This window comes from Podarcis gaigeae (genome assembly GCF_964106915.1).
Source record: "Podarcis gaigeae genome assembly, chromosome: 3".
Lineage (NCBI taxonomy): Eukaryota > Metazoa > Chordata > Lepidosauria > Squamata > Lacertidae > Podarcis > Podarcis gaigeae.
The window spans coordinates 82,655,921-82,680,859 of record NC_139680.1 but is presented as its reverse complement, the minus strand read 5'-3'; the positions used below and the strand labels follow the sequence as shown (position 1 = coordinate 82,680,859).

The following is a 24,939-nucleotide window of genomic DNA, read 5'->3' as shown; positions in this document are numbered from 1 at the left end:
ACAAGTCAAATATAAAGTGGACGCTCAGGTTGTGAACGTGATCCATGCGGGAAGCACGTTCGCAACCCGCAGAGTCCGCAACCCGCAGTGCCGCGTCTGCGCACGCATGGGTCGTGATTCAGTGCTTCTGCACCTGCGCAAAGCGCAGAAACCCGGAGGTAACCTGTTCCAGTACTTCTGGGTTTGGCGTAGTGCACCGCCCGAAATAGTCCAACCCGAAGTGTCTGTAACCCCAGGTATGACTGCATAGGAATTAACAAGGTCCACTTGCAGTTTGAGCTAATGCAAAAGTAGCCAACTTCTGTATAATTCTGTTGGCATCATTTGCCAGCAAAAAACCCCCCTGAATTTCATAAGGTGGGCTAATTCTCATTTCCCTTCAATGGAGCAGAAAGAAATTTATCACAGTTAGGGGGGATTTCAACCAACAATTAGATAAAATATCGATGTCACCAACACCACAAATGGGGATATGGTTATTTAAGCTGCAGTGCTGTACCGACTTATCTAAGTGGATGTGTGATCAGAATTATTCCCACATAGGTCCTTTCGACTGCTCCACTACCAACTTTTGTGGGTGGAATTACCCAATTTATCCCAGAATACTGAACAAAGATGGAGCGGGCAGGGTGGAAGAAGCATTAAAATTCTAATTTTAAAATGAAACTGCAAGACTGAGGGAAAGTATTCAAATGGGTTTTCTTATGAACAGCTCACTTATTCAAGTGCAGCCTGACTTTGTGGAACAGGATAAGAATCCAATGAAAAGAATATGCATTTGGTGCTGTCTTGGCACCAATCAAATGCGGTGAATAATTGACTCCATACCAAATGGCATAGTGTCTAACATTTCTTAATTTTATACAAACCTCCCTCTGTGGGTTTGGTTTCTAACTATAATTCTTTCTATGCACAACTGCCTGTGCAACATGTGCTCTAGCCAACCTCTTCTCCATACACATTCTACACCAGACGGGAGTAATAATTTTTACAGTATTGCATCAAGATAGTCTCCTAGCAAGGGATGCGGATGGCACTGTGGCCTAAACCACAGAGCCTAGGGCTTGCCGATCAGAAGGTTAACGATTCGAATCCCTGCGACAGGGTAAGCTCCCGTTGCTCGGTCCCTGCTCCTGCCAACCTAGCAATTCGAAAGCACGTCAAAGTGCAAGTAGATAAACAGGAACCGCTCTGGCGGGAAGGTAAACGGCGTTTCTGTGCGCTGCTCTGGTTCGCCAGAAGTGGCTTAGTCATGTTGGCCACATGACCCGGAAGCTGTACGCCAGCTCCCTAGGTCAGTAAAGTGAGAGTCGTCCATGACTGGACCTAATGGTCAGGGGTCCCTTTACCTTTACCTAGTCTCCTAGCAGACCATTTTGTTGTGCCACCCTTCTTCCCAAATGGAATCCAAGAAAAACTGATTGAACAGGCACTGCCTTAGAGCAGGGATATCAAAGTCAAATAGGATGGCATGTCAAACACTCTCTGGTACAAGTGTAATTTGGCCAGCGGCACACAGCAACCTTGAGCTAAGAAGCAACACGTTTTCCTCCTGTACAGAGGTGTTTTTCCCTACATGTGGAGAACATACAGTAACAGAAGTATTTGACCAAGACATTAGGCTTTACATTTTGAAGTTCTGCCTTGGAGTGCTTGTGATTTTAATAGATGAAGAGTGCTGATGATTCCTGAAAGCTCTATCTGGAACTATGCCAGAAGCAGAAATCTATGTGTGTGCTGTTTTTCAGCAGGAAGGGGGGTAGAATAAGGTTAAAATCAAGGGAAACAGGCAAAAGAACCACTAGAACTCATGGTCAGATTAAGGAAATAAGAAGTTTGCTATTCATTTCTTTTAGATTAATCACAGATGAATCGTAGAGTGTTAAAATGTAATGGCTTCCATCACCTGCTGAATTACCAAGCAGGTCACTAAATTATTTAAGTTTATATTTCCTTCCTTTCTAGGATTTGCTTCTCCCTCCCAATCCTTTTTCCTTTTTCCTTCTGTGCCGTATTTTAGATTGCAGGCTTGAGGGCAGTGACTCTCTTATGTTGGTAAACTGTGCTGGGTCCCGTGCATAGGCTGAATATTAGGGCAAAGATGCTTTAAATAAATAAATCTTGTTTACAGAAGGAAAAAGGAAGCTCGTGTTTAATAATGACACAGAATGCAGTCCATCAAAATATTATACAATACCATGGATGGTTTCTAATACTTGAAGACTGGAAATATCCAAATTAGATCATCCAAACTGGAGTTAAGATTGTTACAGAATATAAGAACAAATTGAAATTGTACTAATGAATTCAGACACAAGACTATATATTTACAACACATTATATAAATTAAGAATCTAATAAACACAACACTTTTGTAATGCTGGATAGAAGTAACAAGACTAATCCAGTCTTGCAACAGATTATATACTTTGCCAAGACATACACATGCATTATATTACCAGTCTCGTTTGCAGACAGTAAAATCACCTCTGATCCCAAAGTAATTAATAAAACATTTTTGAGCACCGAATCTAACTTAAGAAATCCACCATGCAAGAAAATACATAAACACTGACAACTGCTGAGCAAAGTAGTATTATGGAGATTACCCAGCACAGATATAAACATTTGAAGTGATTACATTAAATGAATACAAAATGGGGAGGTGGGGTTGGTAATCCATATACGTTCCCACCAGTTGCATCAGAGCAAGTATTAAATATGTCAAGAAAATAAATTCATCTGTTTATCTTGAGAAGTCATCCAAATCTTAGTAAGATATTAATATTAAAATGGTCTCAAGGTAATACAAATAGAATTTGGGATTTCTCTCATTATACACAAAACCAAAATATTCTGGATCACATGAAAAGTTTTGGATCAAATTTAAACACTATTAGAGCAATTAATTGGGGGCAGAAGACCAGAGTCAGGGTGGTAATGGAAAGTTACCAAAACTAAATCCCTGCGCTTCTTACAGCTTTCAGATCACCCTTCTTCAGTATTTAAGTTCCCCTCAATTCTATGAAGTTAGGGATGCCAAGTTACAGAATTTGCATGCACTCTACTCACTGTCTAGAAGTGTCAGATTTTAAAAAATAAAATTCAAGACATTATAGATAAAACTAAGCAAACTTACAGGTATTCTAGTTTACTATAATGTTGGCAACAGGAATCTTAGGATACTGTACTAGGATGCTAAAGTCCACTGCAAAAAAATAAAGCAGTGATTGAATGAGCTCACACAGGAAGTGTTTGTGTAGAATCTTCTGTTCACACTCTGCATACCATAGCTAAACAGTTGAAACTAAGGAGAGGAATTCAAAGATAAATTTTCTTGAAGAGCTCAGTGCTTCAGAGCCTTCAATGGATTGTTACAACTACAGAACTTGATATGGCTATGATATTGGGGTTTGGTGGGATGTTCTCTCAGGGTCCTTTCCAACCCTGTGATTCTTGATTGCAAGAGTGGATCCACCAAACCTGTCAAACCAGAAGGACTGGAACTGACAAAATGATAGGGAAATTGGTCATAGTCCCTAGGTACTTCACAGCCACCTGTAAATCAAGGTTTAGATTACCACTTTTCTCTCCTCCTCCAGTGTCTGTGAGGTAATATATATCTAGGCATCATGACTAGCCTTATCCCTCAGGAACACTTTTTTTTGAATCCCTATTAGAGCCTTCCCAAATTGGTGGACATCTACCTTTTGAGGTAGTGAATTCTAGTTTCCTTATGTGCTGTGTTAAGAAGCATTTACTTTCATCTGTCCTGATTATTTTTCACTCTACAATATCGACAATATTTGTCTGACTGCAACTCTAAACAGATTTAGCTGTACATATTGATGCACCATTAATATTTTTGTTGATATATGTGGGAGCTGTGCTCTCCAGTTTTTGCAACAGTCAGACCATCTCCATATACCCCCAATTGCATACAGAGCTGCACAGTGAAGGGGATTACGAATCTATGTAAACATTTTGGAGCACTCTTGGAGTTTTGGATCAGTATCCATGTGTGAGAGATTACTCTTCTAAACTAATAATATATTTATATATGTTTAGGTGTGAAGAGGTTACTATATTTCAAATATACTAGGATTTGCTTAGAAAAAAACAGAATTTAGTTCAGTAACAACAGCACTTGAAAAGCTGGAAGAGCAAAATCAAATCCACAAAATGAATTCTGACATGGCAATATGGCCCATGTTGTTGCTATTGAACACCTGGCTTTTAGGCCTACCTGCAGTATGCCAATTTTTCTTTTTTTGAAATAGCTTAAATTGCCCTTCTGGAATTAATGAATAAAATGTTCAAAACAAGTTTTCTTCCCTCCCTGCTCACCCATGCTCACCTCTATATTCTCTCTTTAGTTTCCCCTATTGTAGCCTCTTTATTCTTTGCCATTTTTTTCCCTTTGGGTACTTTCAAAGAGCCAACATTGGCGTCAAGCCCAGGGCTTACTTTGTGCCAGATGTATTCCGTAAACATGCATCAAGATGGCAATTGGATAGTGAGATGATGGTGAAGTTCATACTGGGACTTTCCAGTAAATCTTATTATATTTCCCCCATTTTCAACTTCTCTTTCTTAAGCTCTTATTTTCTCTTCTCCCCTCTTTTCTTCTTTTTTGAATATAATTTCTACGGAATAATAACCCCTGGTTGTAATACTCTAAGCTTTATGATGATACTAATATTCTGAACTGTGCACTGAGATTCAAGGGGTTCAAAAGATTAATAGTACTAAGGTCTTTTACAAAAATGTTGGAGATCCCCTGGCCCTCCAGAGGTTTTTGGACTCCAACTCCTATCTGCCACAGCCAGCAGGACCAGTTAGTAGGGATGGTGGGAGTTGTTCAACAAGAACTGGAAGGCCATGGGCTCCTCATCCTTCCTCTAAACCGAGCAATATACTCTTCGAGGTTAATTAGCGCAATTCATAGAATAGTAGGTCAAATGCTGGTATTACGCTCTTTCCAGATCTAAGAGCAAACAGAGTAAAAATTTCAGGCATCATATATTCCCATTCAGAATGTCCAGTCCCTGCAGCCTTTCTGGAAGGATCAACAGCAGCAGATTCCAATTCATCTCTCAAAGTTGTATGTACATAAAGCTGATGCTTTGTCAACTGCAGTGATACCAGTACGCTTCATAGAACAATTCAATCCACTGAAGAGAACCTCATTCAAAAGAGTCAGATTTGGACTGGACCCATTGTACTTCAAAAGGAACTAATTAACATGCTTAATAAAAAACACCCACACCCCCAGGATAAGCCCTAAACATTTGCCCAATAACTTAGATCACCAACAGCAAACAGCAGAGGTTTCTTAATTAGGAACTCTCTCCTGAAGGAAAGCCTGCCAGAACCCAAACCTTTAGACTTTTATGAAACCTATAGTAAACATTTGTATTCAGACATAAGTTCTAAAACATGATTGGGTTACCAACTGATTCACTTACCAATAATATTTACATTTCTTACCTGTGTCCCTATAGTCTCCTGAAAGCATCGGCCAAGCTGGGTTTTAGCAGAAATAGGATACACATGTGAAATAGGATGCTGGTGAGAGTAGGTTGAAGGCACTTTCTGGGTCTTCTGAAATGGCAGACTTTGATAAGAAACCTGGGAGTGTCCTGATTGGGATGGCTTTGCCTTCTGTCCTGTTGATGTGCTATCAATCCTTGAAACCTGGTGAAAGTGCACTGAAGCTTCGGGGGGATGTTTCACATGGATGTTCACAATGTTAGGAGGAAATTTCACTGGAAAAAGAAACAGAAGGGAAAATATAGAAAATCTCCAAACAAGGATGGTTGTTGTTAAGTTCCGCCAATACAAAAAAATTAGGGGATGAAATGGACTGGCCCAGGGGCAGCAAGGGGGGGGGGGGAAATGAAGTGGATCCCCACTGTGACAGTGAGGAAGCAGGTGTGTTCCTAGATCAGGCTTCCTCAACCTTGGCCCTCCAGATGTTTTTGGCCTACAACTCCCATGATCCCTAGCTAGCAGGACCAGTGGTTAAGGATGATGGGAATTGTAGTGTCAAAACATCTGAGGTTGAGGAAGCCTATCCTAGATGCATGCATCTACAGAGACTCTTTTGGGAATGGAGTGTGAAATTTGGAACCTCTGATTCACAACTGGAGGAGGGGTGCAAAGAAAAATGGATGGGCTCCCATTTGTCATGTGAACCTGTCATTTGAGCCCCAAAGTAGCTGTTGATATATCTGAACTGAGAACTCTGTGAAATCCCAAAACAAAGAGAAAAATAGCACTAGCTACACAAAAGAGCAGGGATGGCTACTCTCAGGGCCGTCTTAAGCATATCTGGCGCCGTGGTGCAAGGATCCCACCCCACGTCTCCCTCCAGGCAGGTAGCGGCTGAAGGTCGGCGGCTCCAGGCACGGCACAGGATGGCAGAGGCAGGCGAGGGCGGCGAGCTGATGCCAGGAGGCACCGCATTCAGCCTCCGCCTCTTCCTGGGCGCCCTCCAGTACTTGGTGCCATGGCGCCCCGTGCCACTAGCCTCTATGGCTAAGACAACCCTCGCTACTCTAAAAAAATGGTTTTGTGATTAGCAGCCTTAATATTCACTGGGAGAGCAGGATTATTTTAATCAACAGCTGCTGACTTGCTTTAAAAATTAAGTGTTAAGTATAGACTCTTCTCTGGGTAATATTGTAGCTTCAATCTTGCATACAAAAATGACATCACAGCTGTCAACTAGCAGCTATAATCTAAGTGCCCTTTTGACCTACCATGACCATCCAGCAATGTTCAACCAATTTTAAATGATCAAAGCAAATAGGGTGCTTTCACATATGGTCTCTCTCATATATCCCTGGATTCCTATCTGACAACCAAGATAATAAAAAGGCAAACAGAAGGAAAATATATTTTCTAAAAAGAGACAGGGATAACATCTCGGATGTCGGTTCCATTTTGAAAGTGAGATTTTTTTCGCTTCAGAATGAATGAAAATACCTTATCAAACAGCCTTTCAAGAACTGTTCCTTTTAATTCTCTGAACTTTCTAAGGAAAATAGTATTCTGTCATTCAGATAGGCTCAGAATTTCAGCTATGTTTAAAGCTATGTGGACAGATGTTATGACTGTCTCTGGTAGTCTGGCAGCCAAAATTAAAAAAAGTAAAACCACAGCCAATAGGGAAAATCATTTACCTTTTACTCCTTGCTGCCCAGGCATAGTCAATGGTAAAGTATGCGTGGAATGGATGACATGCGATCCCACCGCCTTGTTTGCTTGCTGAGGATTATGATAAAATTTTGGAGCGCTGCCACTCTGCACTGGGATCTGACAAAGTTTACCAGTATAATTAGGGGGGCACTGGCACTTATCTCTTGAACTACACTGGCCTCCATTCATGCAAGGAAGGTGGCAAATAACTGAAAGAAGAAAGAAAAACAGAGAGAGATGGGTGTTAATTTCTCTTCAGTCACATTTTTAGTACTGTCACCTATTCAATCATCCTGTTTAATGACTGACAGGCATATCCTCACTTGTGTAACTTTTACCATTTGCCAGAATGAATCTTTTTTACTTGAAACGTAATTTTCAGTGCCTAGCAAAACATAGCATGCCATATATTCATGGAATGTTACATTTGCAATAATTCTACAAGGCATTATATACTGTACCTAACTTTCAAAGACTCCAGTGCCAAGTACACTTATTTTGAAGGAAGCACCATTGGAAGACTCACCCATTCAAACACTTGCATCTCAGGATATGATTGTTGGACAGAGAGAAGCAAGTCTCTGAATTTTACCTGTACCATAACTATTGAGAAATATGTAGCAAGTGCTTAATAGCACTGCTTAGAACTAGGGTTTTATCTCTTTTAGGAGATTGGGGGGAGGCAATATTGTGGCGGTCCTGAATCCCACAGTTCAGGAGCAAGTTGTGCAAATGTAGAGAACCAACATGTGAAATAGCAGAGAGAACATGGAGAGCAAGTGCACACCAGTGTCTTTCTGCTACTATAAAAGGCCAGTATCTGATGAAGAATGTGCATGTTTTCTACTAAGAGGAGAATTCCAACTGAGACACATAATTCACTAGACTTATAAAAAGACTGGTGTAATAAACTACTGGATAGGCTGCATAGCAGAAATATTTTTTAAAAATATGCACATGTTGCCATATATGTACTATTAGATCTTTAAGATATGTCAAACCCAAATGATTTTAAAGTCAGGACTGTAAATATTTATTTATTAGATTGATATTATTACCAAATGTAACAGCAAATGTACTAAATATAGACCCAACGGCCATCCTATTTTTCTTCTTATTCTGGACATGAATGAAAATAGCACAAAAGTGGTTGAACAATGGATGATCACAAAATTACTCAGTATAGCAATCATCACTTCTTTTGCAAGTAGACAGGCATCATATCCTAACAAAGAACCAGCGGTCCATTTGCATTTAAATTTTGTTAGAATTTGCAGCCTTAGTTCAATCATTCTCATTTTAGGATTTATTTCACTGACAAATAAGGTGGGCTGAAGCAGCTTCCTTAGGAGGCAGAAGCCAAAGTGTCCATCTCACAAGGGCCCCCCAACCACCCCTGGCAAAGAAGCAGTGCCAGCAGCAGAACCAGTTTTTGGTGAGATCTCATGAAGCAATCTTCCAGCGGGCTCCCAGGAGCCTTTTAGCTGTTCAGTGTGAGTGTGGGCCCCACCCCCTAGGCCAGGTGGAAATGGGCATTGCAGCAGGGAGTGGCCTTCCTGCCAGCACTCACGGCGGCAGCAACTGCTGGGCCATGGTTACAAATTTCAGCTGGTAGATAATGCTTAAGAGGAAGCTACATAGCTATCCTCCCAAAACAATTTCAAGGCATGTGGCTTCTGTATATACCAGGGAGATGGCCTTCTCAGTAGTGATGCCCAGCCTGTGGAACGTCCTCCCATCAGATGTCAAGGAAATAAACAACTATCTGACTTTCAGAAGACATCTGAAGGGAACCCTGTACAGTGGTGCCCCGCAAGACGAATGCCTTGCAAGACGAAAAACCCGCAAGACGAAAGGGTTTTCCGTTTGCGAGTTGCTTCGCAAGACGAATTTCCCTATGGGCTTGCTTCGCAAGAAGAAAGCCCATAGGGAAATCTCTGGGGACCTCTTTTAAATGCTAGCGGTGGGGAGCAAAGCCTTCCCCCCCCCCGGCCTTCAGAAAAGGTCCAGGAAGGCCGGCGGGGGCCGAAAGGCTTTGCTCCCCACCGCCAGCATTTTAAAAGCAGTCCGGGATAGCAGGGAAGCGCTTCCCGCTATCCCGGACGGCTTTTGAAGGCAGACGGGGGGGGGGGAGCAAAAACTTTTGCCCCCTGCCGGCCTTCAGAAGAGGTCCTGGACCTCTTCTGAAGGCCGGCGGGGGGCGAAAGTTTGTGCGCCCCCCGCCTGCCTTCCCGGGAGAGCGGAGAAACGCAGCGCCAGCATTTTAAGATCGCCCCGGGATAGCGGAGAGGTCTCCGCTGTCCTGGGGGCTTTTAAAATGCTGGGGGACGGCAGCGAAGCCTTCGCTGCCGCCCGCCAGCATTTTAAGATCGCCCGGGACAGCGGAGAAGTCTCCGCTGTCCCGGGAAGGCAGGCGGGGGGGGGAGCAAAGACTTTCGCCCCCCGCCGGCCTTCAGAAGAGGTCGGGGGACAGACTGTCCCCGGACCTGGTCTGAAGGCGGTTTCCATAGGAACGCATTGATTGATTTTCAATGCATTCCTATGGGAAACCGTGCTTCGCAAGACGAAATACTCGCAAGACAAAAAGACTTGCGGAACGAATTAATTTCGTCTTGCGAGGCACCACTGTATCAGGAATTTTTTTTAATGTCTAATGCTTTACTTTTTTTTACGTGCTGTAAGCCACCCAGAGCGGGCTTGGTCGTCGTCTTCTTCTTCTTCTTCTTCTTCTTCTTCTTCTTCTTCTTCTTCTTCTTCTTCCTCCCTGCTCTCATCTCCCCTAAAGCCCATTTCTACCTGCAGCCATCCATGTAAGTGGCTGCTTGCAATGTAACCACGTGGGCAGAGTGCCATGTGGTAAGCCATCAATGCATCTAAAGAATTAGCAGGGAACACCCACCTATGGCCAAGAGGAAATCTAATTATCAGTGATGCAAGGCTTTTGGCTGCAGAAGCTACTGAAGGCGAAACCTTTTTTAAAAATACCCATGCTGTCCTTGTATGCTCTGAATATTCATTGTGCTTAATGAAGCATTCAGTGAAATTAAAAAGCTTTCACAGCTTTAAACTATTAGGTCCAATTAAAGCCTCTCTTGCCAGTTCTGTTTCTGTGAAACCAACACAACCACCGAAGTTTAAGTATTATCCTTTTATTATTGTTCAGCCACTAAGTTAACAGATCAGGTCGGAATTGACAATGGAGCACACAATGAAGATTTAATGCACAAAAAGGGGGAGCAAAGAAGAAAAGCAGTATTGGGGGGCTGAGCAACTTGTGACCAACAGTCTAATTTAAATGTTGAACAAAATGGCAGGAAACCATCTTGGTTCATTAACAGGAAAATGCGAAAGTACGAGGAGGTCCTTTATTACACCAACTAAAGATCACAAACAATGAGCAACCCTTCCAGCTAATCACACTAGATGTTAAGCAAAAAATAAAAGTGGGAAGAAATAGAGCAGGGTAAAAGTCTTAAGTTTGTAAAAATGGAATGAAGGAAGCATTACACAAACTTCATTAGGTTATGTCAGCCTTCCCTAACATAGTGTGCTCAGATGTTTTCAACTGCAATTCAGATTTAGCTAATGTGACCTATTGTTATAGAGAATGGGACCTGTAGTTCAAAACATCTAGAAGTCACCAGGTTAGCAAATCATGAGTTAGGCCATCTTTGAGGCCACAAGACTTCAAATATTACAGCAAAATAGCTACTTTCCCTTTTGAAATTCCTTTTCCCCCCCACCCGCTCCTTCCTAGCAAAGCAGGATATGTAGGGATAGGAAGAGACTCATCAGAGTTCCAGGTGTGTTTCATGCACCCAATGCATATAGCATATAGCAGGCACATCCAACAGGTAGATCGTGGGGCCCCTGCAAAGAAGCTCAACAAGTTTGGTTGTCCCCTAAAAAAAGCTCATCATTTTTGCCCTGCAGCCCCCCAAATAGGGCTTTCCTTCTTAAAAAAAAGCTCAACAACTTAGACCTGAATCCAAAAAAGGGGGGTAGATCACTGCCAGTCTTTAACTCTGTGAGTAGATCACAGTCTCTGGGGAGTTGGCCATCTCTGGTATATAGGATATGCCCAACACTACCTTACTCCTGTGAAAATGGATTTTCCCGCCTTCATTTTAGCAGCGCTTTGCAATGCTCTTTGAAGTACCAACTTCAGAACTTCAAATCACCTTACATCTTAAGTCATTGTGAAGCCAGGTGACTGACAGATTGGGACCCTGTAAAGGTAAAGGTAAAGGTACCCCTGCCCGTACGGGCCAGTCTTGACCGGACTCTAGGGTTGTGCGCTCATCTCACTCTAGAGGCCGGGAGCCAGCGCTGTCCGCAGACACTTCCAGGTCACGTGGCCAGCGTGACGAAGCTGCTCCGGCGAACCGGCACCAGAGCAGCACACGGAACGCCGTTTACCTTCCCGCTAAAAAGCGGTACCTATTTATCTACTTGCACTTAATTGTGCTTTCAAACTGCTAGGGGGGCAGGAGCTGGGACCGAACGACGGGAGCTCACCCCACCGCGGGGATTCGAACCGCCGACCATGCAATCGGCAAGTCCTAGGTGCTGAGGTTTTACCCACAGCGCCACCCGCGTCCCTTGGAACCCTGACCATTTGTCAAATTTGGCACACAAGAGTAATCTTGATAAGGATCTGGACTGTGGAGTGAAAATGTTCCTCCACCTCTAAACAGAGCAATGTGTGAATGATAGCACCATCTTTTATGGTTTGGCTTTCCATTCAGGCGCTTACTGTTAATGTGCCATAGAACTAGGCTCTCTAAGACTCTCTGAATCTGAATAATCTACTGTTAACAACATATCTTGGTTTTAAAATAGCCTAGCAAATATCTGCTTTAATGCATTAATCTGAAACATTAGAAAGTTAAAAGCAAATGTATGAAGTTAGATTATCCAAGTTATCAGAGAGATTTACAATTGGCAGAACAAAAATAGCAGCCTGCTTTATCATGCTTGTCCCCACTGCAAAGGTGACCATGCACCTTACAAATCAATAAAACAGATTTTGGGTAATTCACCATGGCAAACAGTAGTATTTTTATCAGTTATTTGTCAGAATGGTTCTTGTGTTTGGATTTGAGTTATTCAAACTTGGCATGGACAAGGAAAACGTTTGCAAAACAAGTCAGAACTGGTAGAATATTTCATTTGAATCCAACCTTACATAGAAATGTAACTTTCAATATAAGACAGTCAACAGTTTTACTTTTGTTTCATTTTTATCCGACACAGATCACCAGGTAAATTATATGCAAATATAAACTATTGCACAGTAAAGTTCATTTCTCTTCTCTTTGTGTATGGGTTTGCTATGAACACAGGGTAAGTTACCAGTGCCACTAGATTAGGAATTAAATTAGGAACTAAATTGGGAAAGGTGTCTGCTAGGGCTATGAGAAATCCCATAAGGTAGTTAAAAAATACTATCCATGTACGGTAACTATGAATGTGAGAATGCTACAGGAAAGTTATGCTTCAACAAAACATTAGCTATGGAATGAATCACTATTCAATGTGATAAAAAAAATTCCTAGAACAATAATTAGTTTAGGCTAGTAAGACACTCTGATGCATAATAAACTATGGAGCTGGATACCTTCTAGGCATGCCCATGCTAAAACAAAGGATTACATTACTTTAATCATATTCTCCTATGGCATAAAGTCCCTGAAACTCTGTGTGGATCAGGCGGGGTGGTGGTGTCAGAAAGTGTGTGCGGATGTCCTGCTTTCCCGTCCCCAAAGTTGGACAGTATGCTATATTTTTAAGTGTTTTTTGAATACATCCACTTGTTTCATGTTTTGAAATTGCAACACATTGGGTATAGCAGGCGAAATCTGCATCATACCTATTTATGTCCAATGTTGGATAGACCACAAATAGCTCATCCTTTGCATGAGAGGGTCTTAGTTACAAACTCTGGCATCTTTAGTTAAAGAGGTCAGGTAGGACCCTGGAATTAGTAAGAGTTAGTAAGAATAGAGCATCCAGCAATGTGGATGGACAAAGAGTGTGAACTGGTGTTCTATTCAAAGTACCAACAAAGAGTTCAATTCTTTATTTACATTTTTGAAGTAACACTTGACTGGGGCAGAAGTGGTTAATATATGTTTGGGGAAATTCAGATTAAGCTGTTAATGTGCATAACCACCAGCCATTGTGGACATTCAACAGGTCACACGAAGAATGTGAACATACTGATTGGGAAATGTGCACAATTTCCTTTTAATTGATGGATGCGCATTCTCCATGAAACCTTGTGAATGTGTACAACAGCCAGTTATTATGTACATTAACCGCTCAACTTTCATTCCCCTTAACACACACATTGTTCAGCTGGATGAATTCCATATACTGTATTGTATAATACTAGATAACTCCATTATGATTGGCGAAATATATATATATATATATATATATATATAAATAAATAAACATTAGATGGGGAGTTTTTTTGCTTTTGGCAGCATTACTGGTCTTATGGCAATGGAGGGGTAGGATGGACAAAGAAACAATTATATTATGAAAACTAAGCACCAAGTGTCTGGCACTAGTTGCCAAAAAAGTTTTAAAGCCTTGTCCTGCTTTTACACAAATACTTCTACAAGCTGTTTTGTCTGACTTTATGCGTCCTCTTAATCTGCTTTCCCTGGCACAGAACCCCTTTTATGTCATCACACTCCCCCTTCCCCCATGCTATTTGAAATATATGCTTGACTAGCTAAGGTATTGACATATCAGCAGCAACCAAATCATTCTGCAGATATCACAGTTTTATTATTGTCCCTTGAACTCTGTTGGATTCCATATAAACTATGGAACAACAGAAAAAGACATAGGTGCTCTGTTACAGGCAAAATGGAAGAAATGCAAATAAAGCGGGAAAATGCATGGTTCGGCCTCCCATTTCCCAGGAATATAATCTGGCACTCATTTTCTTTCTCCTGTACCTAATACTGACATTTTAAAGGCAATTTCCTTAAAGAACATTTTAGTGCAACAATCTGCTGTTGGAACTTTTCTTGTATATGAATGCTGCTGTTGGCTTCCTTACAAGTCACATCCACCTTTTTGCCTAATGAGTTTTCTGTAACTCCTATATGAGAACCACTGTTTTAATAGAAAAAAAGCATTGGGCTCAATATAGTACACAGTTGCAGATATTTGTTTCAACAAGTTTTAAATTCTTAGACCATCCTGGATAGTCCCTGTAATCATGTATCACAAATAAGATTTATTTCCTCTTGCTCTTTTAATTCATACTTGTAACTATCTTACTACAGTGGTACCTCGGGTTACATATGTTTCAGGTTACATACGCTTCAGGTTACAAACTCCACTAACCCAGAAATATTACCTCAGGTTAAGAACTTTGCTTCAGGATGAGAACAGAAATCGTGCTCCGGCGGTGTGGCAGCAGCAGGGGGCCCCATTAGCCAAAGTGGTGCTTCAGGTTAAGAACAATTTCAGGTTAAGAACGGACCTCCGGAACAAATTAAGTACTTAACCCGAGGTACCACTGTATAGGATATTTGCTTACAAGAAGCTTGTAAGGTGGGCTAGGATCAGAAATAGTGAATTTCTCACTGCTACTCAATGAGGAGCTTTACAACTGAGTGGTAATTTAAAACAGAAGATGAAAACAAGTGTAATATTAAAAAAGGACTTGTAGAGTTCCCAGCTGCTACGTGAGCCTGATTTCCTACCAGCTGATCAACGGAAATGACAGATGAATATCCTAGTTAAACAATCTCTCCCCAGACCATACATGTTTCAGATACTCATTCATCACACTAATTAAAGAGAAAAACAGAAACCTTTATTTAATGTGCAAAACTGCTTGGGGAGAAGGTTCCACAAAGCTATCGCAGGTATAAGCCAATCAGTGCTGTGCTTGGCTAGGATCTGATGCAAACCTATGTTTGTCAGAGCATGAACCTGGACGGGAAAGGAACATCTGACTGAATGCAATGAGGGTGATTCCAAATAAGCTCCTTTGCTGTTGAGATGCTATGCTTGACTTAAGTCTCGGTTTCATCTGTGTAAGCCCAGAACTTAAATTATTCCACAACAGTGGCTTTCTCTTTCCATCCTTGGAATCATTTAAGTTAGACAAACTGATGAGCAATCAATGGCTTTTAGTTAAACAACATCTCCTTGTACATAGGTACCCATGCGTACTGGATGCTGAGGACATAGCTACTTCATGCTCTACTTGGATGGAAGGATTATAGAAGCCAAGAGTAGAGCCAAGAGTTTAATCCATATGGGATCTGAATCAATGAAAAAAACAAAAACAAACTGCAAGCAGCCAACAATGGATGGAAAAAGAGAGCATATTGCTAGAATCATCAAGACCACCAACAAAAATATATTTAAATACATTTGAAGGAAACCATCTAGGAAGATGGTTGTACCTTTGGACAAAGGACTCAAAAAGGTATGCTAAACAAGGAATAAGAGGTTGCAGAGATGCTGAATGAATTATTTGCATCTGAACTCACAGCAGGAGATATAGGGCAGACCCTTCTATCTGAACTAACTTCCCCAAGAAAGGAGATTGGGCAACTGAGGCAAATAGTTGTGACAAAAGATTAAGTCCTACACCTTAGTGACAAATTAAAAACAAATCACCAGATCCAAATGACATCCATCTAAAAGTTATTGTAGAACTCAAATGTAAAATTGCTGAACTTACAACAAAAACATGTAACTTTCCCAAGATTGGCTTCTGTTACTTCAGACCAGAAAGTAGCCAATGCAACACCCATTTTTTAAAAAAGGGATTGGGGGAGATCTATGAAATAACAGGCTGGTTAGCTTAATGTTTGTTCTAAATAAACTGGTGGAAAGTATTATTAAAGATAAAATCAACATGCATATAAAAGAAGTCTTGCTGAAGAAGAACCACCACAGAGTGGAATTCACTGCCACTGGATGTAGTAGCAGCCACCAACTCGGGCAGCATTAAAAGAGCATTAGGATACAGCTATCAATGGCTTCTAGCCATTATGACTGTGTCCTACCTCCAGTACCAGAGATGATATGCCTCTGAATGCCAGTTGCTAGGAAACATAAGTGAGGAGAGTGCTTTTGTGCTTCTGCCCTGTTTGGGGGCTTCCCACAGAGGTTGCCCACTGTAAGAACGCAATGCTGAAATAGGTGGGTATAATCCGGCATGGCTCTTCTTATTTTCTTATGGGATACAAGCAGGAAGGAGTACAAGGGTCACCAAAAGAGCTAGAGGACAGAAATCAGTCAGGCTATAATGGAAAGATAAATAGGAAGAGTTGCAGCAGGGACTGAGACAGGCATCCCCAAACTCGGCCCTCCCTTATCATTCCTAGCTAACAGGACCAGTGGTCAGGGATGGTGGGAATTGTAGTCCCAAAACAGCTGGAGGGCCGAGTTTGGGGATGCAAGCAAAGAATAACCTTGTTACTTCCCCAAAAGGTTCACTCGGAACTTAGTACTGTATTATAAGTACCGGTAGCTTAAGGCCAGAAGGAGTCAGACCAAAGTGACTGGGGGGAATTAGAGCTCAACAGAAAGTAGATAAAAGGGGAAAGTGTGTTATATGACTTTGCTCTTAAGTAGAAGACATAGGGAAGCAGCAAGAGACATGATCACTAACCTAAGATCAGGCTTCCTCAACCTCAGTCCTCCAGGTTTGAGACTACAATTCCCATCATCCCTGACTACTGGTCCTGCTAGCTAGGGATCATGGGAGATGTAGGCCAAAAACATCTGGAGGGTCAAGGTTGAAGAAGCCTGCCTAAGATGTTCAGTTCAAGAGCAGCAAGTCATATAGTTTTTGCCTTATAAAGTCTAAAGAGAATGAATAAGTACTTCACTGTATCAGCCCTACATTGTTCAAACTTGCTAGAATATATTAAATCAGAAAAGACTTATGAGCAAGAATGAGTCATACAATCACAAATGTTAGCTGGGAAATTCAGCATTTGCAAAGCTGTTCCCTTTCTCCATTACACTCTCTAATCCAGTTCCCTGCCACAAATAAATACAATTCTTTTGGAAAGCTAAATCTGAAAGCAAAACAGTCGCATAACATAAACAAATCTATATTAATACTCTGAACTACCGTACTTCAATCTGTTGACTGAATTTGGGGTGTTTTTGTCCACTCTAAACTGACTGCTGCTATTGTTTTAACACAATACACATTATTATTTTTATATGCCACTCGTAAAATGCCCATGGTGATTGAAAGGGGTGGCAAAGATGAGGTGAGGGTATTTATACCAAGACTCCTTAGCCACCATGCACTTGTCTGGAAAAAAGCAGTAAAGTGAATCTGCCAGTAAGAATCAACCAAAACAATTAAGAAACCATCCACATCCCTTATAAAAGTAAAGGCAATAGTGAGGATGGGGTAGTGAGGTAAAGAAAGGAGTAAAAAACTGGGAAGAGCCCTGTTGGATCAGACCAAAGATCCATCTAGTCTAGTCTGTTTTATTCTCACAGTGGCCACCAGATGCCTATGTGAAACCCACTAGGAGGACATGAGCACAATGGAACTCTCATGTTCCTAAGCAACTAAAGAATACTGCTTCTGGTGCCAGAGGTAACATACAGGCATCATTACTAGTCGGTGAGAGTCTTATCCTCCATTAATTTTTCTAACCATTAAACAATTTGCTGTTTGAAGAAGTATCCCGAATCTCCCACTATTCAGCTTCACTTGATAACCCCAGGTTCTAGTATTATAAGACAGAAAAACAGCCAGTGGCAGTTTATATAAAGTTAAGTTTCTTTTTATCCCAATATGTATCACTTGACATATGGTTACACTGAACTGTTTTTGCCATTCTAATACCCATTTCCACAGTTTGGAGAGGTCCTTTCGGCTCTGCGTAATCCCTTTTTTTCCAACCACCTTGAACAATATGGTGTCTTTAAACTTGGCTACCTTACTGCTACCCCTACATCCAGATGTCTTATGAACCAAAACAAAAAACCCACTGATATTAATTCAGTTTAATGAAGGAAATGTCCCAGTGCTGGCACATGGATTCTTAAGGTTACAGATCTTCTCAATACTGTCTCTAAAGGCCTTTTGTTTTCCCTGAAAAAATTTGAGGCAGAAACTAGAGCTGCTCTCTACTCATCCCAGTGCTGGACTTGCTCCAGGTTTCTTATTCCTAGGACTAGTGATCAAAGACCATATTCAACTTACGAACCCATGCTCCTGGAACTATGCACCATTGTATTCATTAGGTACAAGACCTTGAACTCTAGGAGGTAAATACTGCAGCTACTTCTGAGGCCCATCTGCTGCCTAATAGGTAACACCTACTCTGCCTGGCTAGATGGAGTCTAACATATTAGTGGGCTGGACCTTAAAAGTGTGATCCTGGCACTAAGTGGCAATTGAAGAACTAACTCTTCCATTTCCCCCTCACCCAGTCAAGTAATGAGGGATCATTATGATCCACAAAATCACTCACCAGCCCAGTTTTACCTCTGGGTGCAGTTCTGGTGATGCCCCGCAAGTCGGACTTCTAAACATAAACACGCCCGCATACTGTTTTGTATGCCTGATAAACTTTTCTATATTTGGGGCTGATTCCCTTTTAAGTAGTTACAAGGCATACCGTTTCTAAAATATCAAACCTGAGGGCAGGAAGAAAATGATACTACTTGTTTCAAAAGATTGTGCAATGCAGCTTTACAGAACAAGTAAAAATGTGTCATAGAATCATAGATCTGTAGGGTTAGAAGGAACCCTGAGAGTCATCTCGTCCAACTCCCTGAAATGCTTAAAAACCTCCAATGTCATTCTGTCCTGTAATGTTTCTTCTTGTTTATCAAATATTTTACCTTCTAAGATAAAATTCAGGGCAGTTATACTAAATGTATTAAAAGAAAACTATGTTTCACATAGCTGTGACAATTGCCACAGGAATGGAATCTGATTTTTCACACTTGTTACTGGATGTATAGCAGCTCTCATTCATAAATTCTCCTTATTTTTCAGTTCCTCACACATTGCCACATACCAGAATTATATTTAGGATGCAATCAGTGCAGCATGCCTTTGAAAGCTATCATTATCAAGAAATGTACTATGGTATCAAAGGAATTTGGATCCATAGCATGACCTGTCTGTAATTTAATCTAAGGACACTTCCAGATATAGGCTTAGTTCAGATGAAATGCCAAACCATGGTTTGGTGTAGCAAGAATGAGCCTTGGGGTCATGCACACTCTCCCCTATGTCTGCAAAAGCGGAATCGGGTCACAGTTCAGTTGCAATTTCCAGTTTTTGTGTGTGCAAACCACACACTGTCCAGTTATTCTGCTATGATAATATACTATAGTCAGGTGCTAAATTGGAACTCAGGGAAGTACAATGGGAGGAAGCAGCAAGTAAATCTAGATTTCAAATAATACCAAGAAGAGAAGAAGAAGAGTTTGGATTTGATATCCTGCCTTTCACTCCCTTTTATGAAGTCTCAAAGCAGCTAACATTCTCCTTTCCCTTCCTCCCCCACAACAAACACTCTGTGAGGTGAGTGGGGCTGAGAGACTTCAAAGAAGTGTGACTGGCCCAAGGTCACCCAGCAGCTGAATGTGGAGGAGCGGAGACGCGAACCCGGTTCCCCAGATTACGAGACTACCGCTCTTAACCACTACACCACACTGGCTGTGGTTTTCTGTTACATCTAAATCAACACTTTTCTTTTTTGTAGATAATAGGTGCTTGAATCAGAGCACTGGTCACACTCAATCCCCATGCTGAAATGTCATCTCCATTTCAGATGCTGCCAGTCCAGACAGACTAGCAGAATCCACCATGACTGGCACAGCTACAATTGTGCAAGACAGCAATGGTAACTCTAAACTCCCATGCTGAGAAGCATCTCTCCTCTTTGAGGCACCTCCTGCTGTGATTCCTGATTTGCTGCTACCGTTCTGCTAGAAGCAACATCTGGAAGAATCTTTAGAGTGATTGATCTGCATTTCATACATCCACTTTACCAGACCAGAGGAATCAGAAATAGCATTTTTTGGGGAAAGATTATATACCATAAAAAGACAATTAGGATGCCTCTTTCTACTTTGCCTAATATTATGTTTGTACTTGGAATAGTTTTGCTATTCTAAGGATTATCTGACATTAAGTGAAGAGCTTTACGAGTTTCATGAACTGAATAAAATGACATTGCAAACTGCTCTAATCAGTAACAAGGACATGTAAACTGTATGTCACACTACTCTGAACCATTGTGCTTGAATTTCACTGCAAAGCAAGATGGGTGGGAAACTGAATCTGTGTTAAGTATACATTTCTCTACAGCTAACATTCAATAACCTTTGAAAAACAATCTTATTTTTGGTGTACCATGCTAGCTATGCCACTGAGATTCCTTTTTGGAAAACACAAAATAGCATTCACTGGAATGATAATTGACATTTATCTTACTTTTGATTTGATTTCTAAGCTTTCTGTCTCCTATTTGGTCACTTGACACATAATAAATATGCTATGCTCACAACACACTCAAGGCAAAAGTTGAAAACTGGCACCCATTTCACTCACAGGAATGCAGAGTCAAACAATTCCCAGACAATGTCTTGCAGGAACATTTCATTTAAGTCTAACTAGATTTTTCACATTCACTTATGCAAAATTAGAACCACAAACTGAGAGCATTTCCCTCCCTCAACCATGACATATTTTCCATCCAATTTGCGAGTTTCTACACAGAGCTACTAACACACAGTGCTGCCACCGCCTCCCCTACCACATACAACCTAAACTGTGGGGTTTAACAAGTTATCCCTCTCTTTTGCATGTTCAAAGAATTATCAGTCAGTCAGGGGATGCCCAGTACCAATGACATTACACTTATCATAGACCCTTGAAGAAAAAGCTAACAATTTCAAAACATGCACAGAAGAAGAAGAAGAAAGAATTAGCAAGGATGATGAAGGATTGGAGAGACTTACCTACTCGGAAGTTGGGTGCTGTCAAGGTGTCAGCAGCATGCCCATTTTCACTAATCAGAGTCGTGGTGTTCCCTTTCTCGCAGCTGTTCTGACAGCTGCCTTTTTTACAAGTCACTTTACAGATGCTGGGCGTAAAGACCACCTTGATGCGTCCCGTGTGATTTCCCACTGGGAGCAGAGGCAAAGAGAAAAAGAAAAACAAACAAGTCACTTTGGTAGCCATTGAGTTCCTTTAGATGATTAAAAAAAAAAAAAAAGCTTTTTAAAATTAAAATTTAAAAAGGCAGAGAGTTCTTAACAGAGGAGGGCAGTCTTCAGTGCTCTCTCCTCGATATCCAGTGGTGTCTCTGAAACAGGAGTAGGAAGCTTAGCAAACAGGACTCCGGGATCCACTCCAAAACCACATTTAAAGTCAAGTCACTGGAGTGGGATTAGTAATCACAATGCTGCACTTTATTCACAGTCAAAGAGCAATACCAAGGGCATGACAGCTTAAATAGCCAACCCTGACAGGCAGATGTAATGTAAAGCGACTGGCTGTTCACCTAGGGGTGAATAAACTCTTGCGTCTTTTCCTCTTGCATACTTTTCCTGTTTCTACACTTATTAAGTCACTATTTGTAGCCCGGCCCCTGGAAATGTTTTAGGCATGCCGCATGTCTGAAAACATCTGTCTCAAATCTCCTGGCACCCCAGCCTGAAGTGAACAAATCCAGTGACGCAGCTGCCCAGGACCCTTTATTTTTCCCCCACAGATTCTTGGAACGGCTACTCCATGTGGATTTACATATTATAGGTTTTACTTTGTCGACAAATACTAGCACTTAAACCAACGTCCTAATTGTGCAAGATTGCCAATGGATAACTGCAAAACCTGTTCCTAACAGGGGGTGGGGTGGGGCAAAGCGAAAGTGTGTTCCAGACACAGTCATTCAGTACTTTAGTCTGATCTGTTCTTAGAAGATGGGAGGATTTACCAAACCCCAGATTTTCTCTCTTTTTTTAAAACCCCAGATTTTACAAATGGTTGTATATACGTTTGGTTAAGCAACAAACATTTATATCTCTTATTTTGTTACTTTTTTAAAAAAGCATGCTTCAGATATATGTGTATCTCCCCCCACCTTGTCAAAGTTTTACTGCAACTTCATTCCTTTATTAAGAAACCATATTAATAATAACTATTTGCAAAAAATTATCCAAGCCAACATTTTTTCTAAACATTTTCCAATATGTTCCTGCCACTACAATGCGTGCAATTTGAACACTGGTTGGTTGGCCCATCCAGTGTATGAATGCCCTCTGGGAAATTATTATGGGTAATGCTTAGGGGGGGGGAACATAAAAAAAATATCATTTCATATTATTTTTGGCTTGTAATAAGAGTAATTGAAAGTAAAGAAAACAGTGCCAGCTGATTCATCTCCAGACACTGGCATTAAACTGTTGCCTGCCAGATGCAGAGCAAATGCTCCAGCTTACTGTAAACAAGCAACTTTCATACCTACTTACAGAAAGCTTCTCTCTGCCAATATTCAGCACAACGACACATGGATATGGGAGCAGTCTCCTCCCATTCATACAGATACATTGTGGGACCAATACAGGGGGTGCAGTCTGCACTGCTAATTTATTACGTAGGCTTTGGCAGGTCCGCTTTCTAGTACCAGCGTCATTTTACATAGTATGAAGAGCCACCTGTACTTCACCAACAGAGGTAGACTAGAATGAGTTGCAGTTCTGTTTACTGGTTGCAAGAAGACAGTGAGAAGGCTCACAGAGGAGTTAAAAGTCTTCCCTGGCACTGCTCACAGCCTTCTAAGGAAGCCTGCCTCATATTTGGAACACTTGTGCTCTGAATAATTCTTAACAGTAGGCATAGCAGAGATGAAAGGGGAAAAGAATGAATTTCACTCATTCTAGCTTCACCATTCATAGCTCACTTAAAGGCAAATCTTAGCTTTTCTACTGGCAAACTGCATTTTCTAGGAACTAGCTCTACACCTTTCCCAATAAACAGGCATAAAGTTGCTTGTGAACTGCTAAGGCGGCCAGATTTCAAACATCTAAGTCAATTCTAAAACACCAAGCAGATTTTCAATATTTTATTTGGAAATGTCTTCACAGGAAAAAAAAAACTTTTCCTAGAAAAACCGTAACAATTTCTATCCTCTATTTTAACATGCCTTTTGCAATCATTTTTTTTTCCATTTAGGAAGTGATCTAATTAAAACAACATGCTTAGCTAAGTAACCACTATCAAGCTGGCCCAACCTGGAAAATCTCGTGTGTTAGAGAAATCCCAGCTGCAGTTCTTCAGTGCCACAGCATGATTTAAATTGGAATCTGGCAATATTGATGCAACTGAGTGGTGACTCTTGAGTCATGATGCAGACAAAACAACAAACAATGCACTTTCAGTACAATTTGATAATATAGCGAAGGATTGCTGGAATATATGACTGGGAACTCAGTAAGTTATTTAGGAGCCTTACTTGGTAGCAAGCCCCAATAAACTTAACAAAGCTTCTTCTGAGTTGATTTGTATAGGATTGCTTTGGAAGGTTGCATCACATAGGACTTTCTTTGGAGACTGGCTGTATCCAGGAAATGCGTTCTTCCAAGAACTCACTACTGATACATTTTCTTTATACATCTGCAGAGCACATAAGGGGAGTTGCAGGAACTGCGTGTATCACTCATTGTCTGTCTGTGTCAGACATCTCATGAGTTTCTGGTTGTAAGAATGTGAATTAATATTATAATTTGATTTTTATATCGCTCTTCCTCATATAAGAGCCCAGGGCAGGCAACTGAAGTAGAATAAAATCCCATGCATTGTTTGGGACAGAACAACCTATTTCCATTCCATGTCAGTTCACATGCATGAATCATAGATCCATTCCATTCTGTTTTTTGCATTTTAAAAAATGCATGAAAAATTCACATTTGAATTGTACGAATGCTGTACTTTCTTCCCCTAAAAGACATTTTTTTTTGCATGCTTTCAATGCATTTCTTCTACATACTTTTGTATGATTTTTCTGTTAAATACCAAACACTTACTTTCACATATTTTATGGAATTTTACAGAAACTACATTGCCATTTCAGCAAAATATGTAATCCAACCCATTCCGAAATGCATGCAAATTTTTGGACCAGTGAATTGTTGTTTAGTCGTTTAGTCGTGTCCGACTCTTCGTGACCCCATGGACCAGAGCACGCCAGGCACTTCTGTCTTCCACTGCCTCCCACAGTTTGGTCAAACTCATGCTGGTAGCTTCGAGAACACTATCCAACCATCTCGTCCTCTGTCGTCCCCTTCTCCTTGTGCCCTCCATCTTTCCCAACATCAGGGTCTTTTCCAGGGAGTCTTCTCTTCTCATGAGGTGGCCAAAGTATTGGAGTCTCAGAATCAGGATCTGTCCTTCCAGTGAGCACTCAGGGCTGATTTCCTTCAGAATGGAGAGGTTGGATATTCTTGCAGTCCATGGGACTCTCAAGAGTCTCCTCCAGACCATAATTCAAAAGCATCAATTCTTCGGCAATCAGCCTTCTTTATGGTCCAGCTTTCACTTCCATACATCACTACTGGGAAAACCATAGCTTTTACTATACGGACCTTTGTTGGCAAGGTGATGTCTCTGCTTTTTAAGACGCTGTCTAGGTTTGCCATCACCTTCCTCCCAAGAAGCAGGCGTCTTTTAATTTCGTGGCTGCTGTAACCATCTGCAGT

General features: G+C 41.2%; 1 protein-coding gene and 1 long non-coding RNA gene across 17 annotated transcripts in view; one reads left to right on the top strand and one right to left on the bottom strand.

The window, feature by feature from the left end:
* LTBP1 (latent transforming growth factor beta binding protein 1) overlaps positions 1–24,939 on the bottom strand; it is a 213,290-nt gene that overhangs the window by 109,933 nt on the left and 78,418 nt on the right. For 13 of the 16 annotated variants that reach the window (XM_083732112.1, XM_083732098.1, XM_083732106.1 and 10 more), the window contains exons 5-7: positions 21,202–21,369; positions 7,188–7,412; positions 5,491–5,768 (exon numbers count right to left, since the gene is read on the bottom strand). In XM_083732112.1, coding sequence (XP_083588238.1) covers positions 5,491–5,768; positions 7,188–7,412; positions 21,202–21,369 — 671 coding nt within the window. Of the gene's footprint in view, positions 1–5,490; positions 5,769–7,187; positions 7,413–21,201; positions 21,723–24,939 lie in introns of those variants that run through there. The other 3 variants (XM_083732103.1, XM_083732105.1, XM_083732104.1) reach the window with 2 other exon arrangements.
* LOC310841632 lies at positions 16,308–20,424 on the top strand. Its single transcript, XR_014562632.1, has 2 exons — positions 16,308–16,389; positions 20,010–20,424. It is a non-coding gene; the product is annotated as an uncharacterized lncRNA (long non-coding RNA).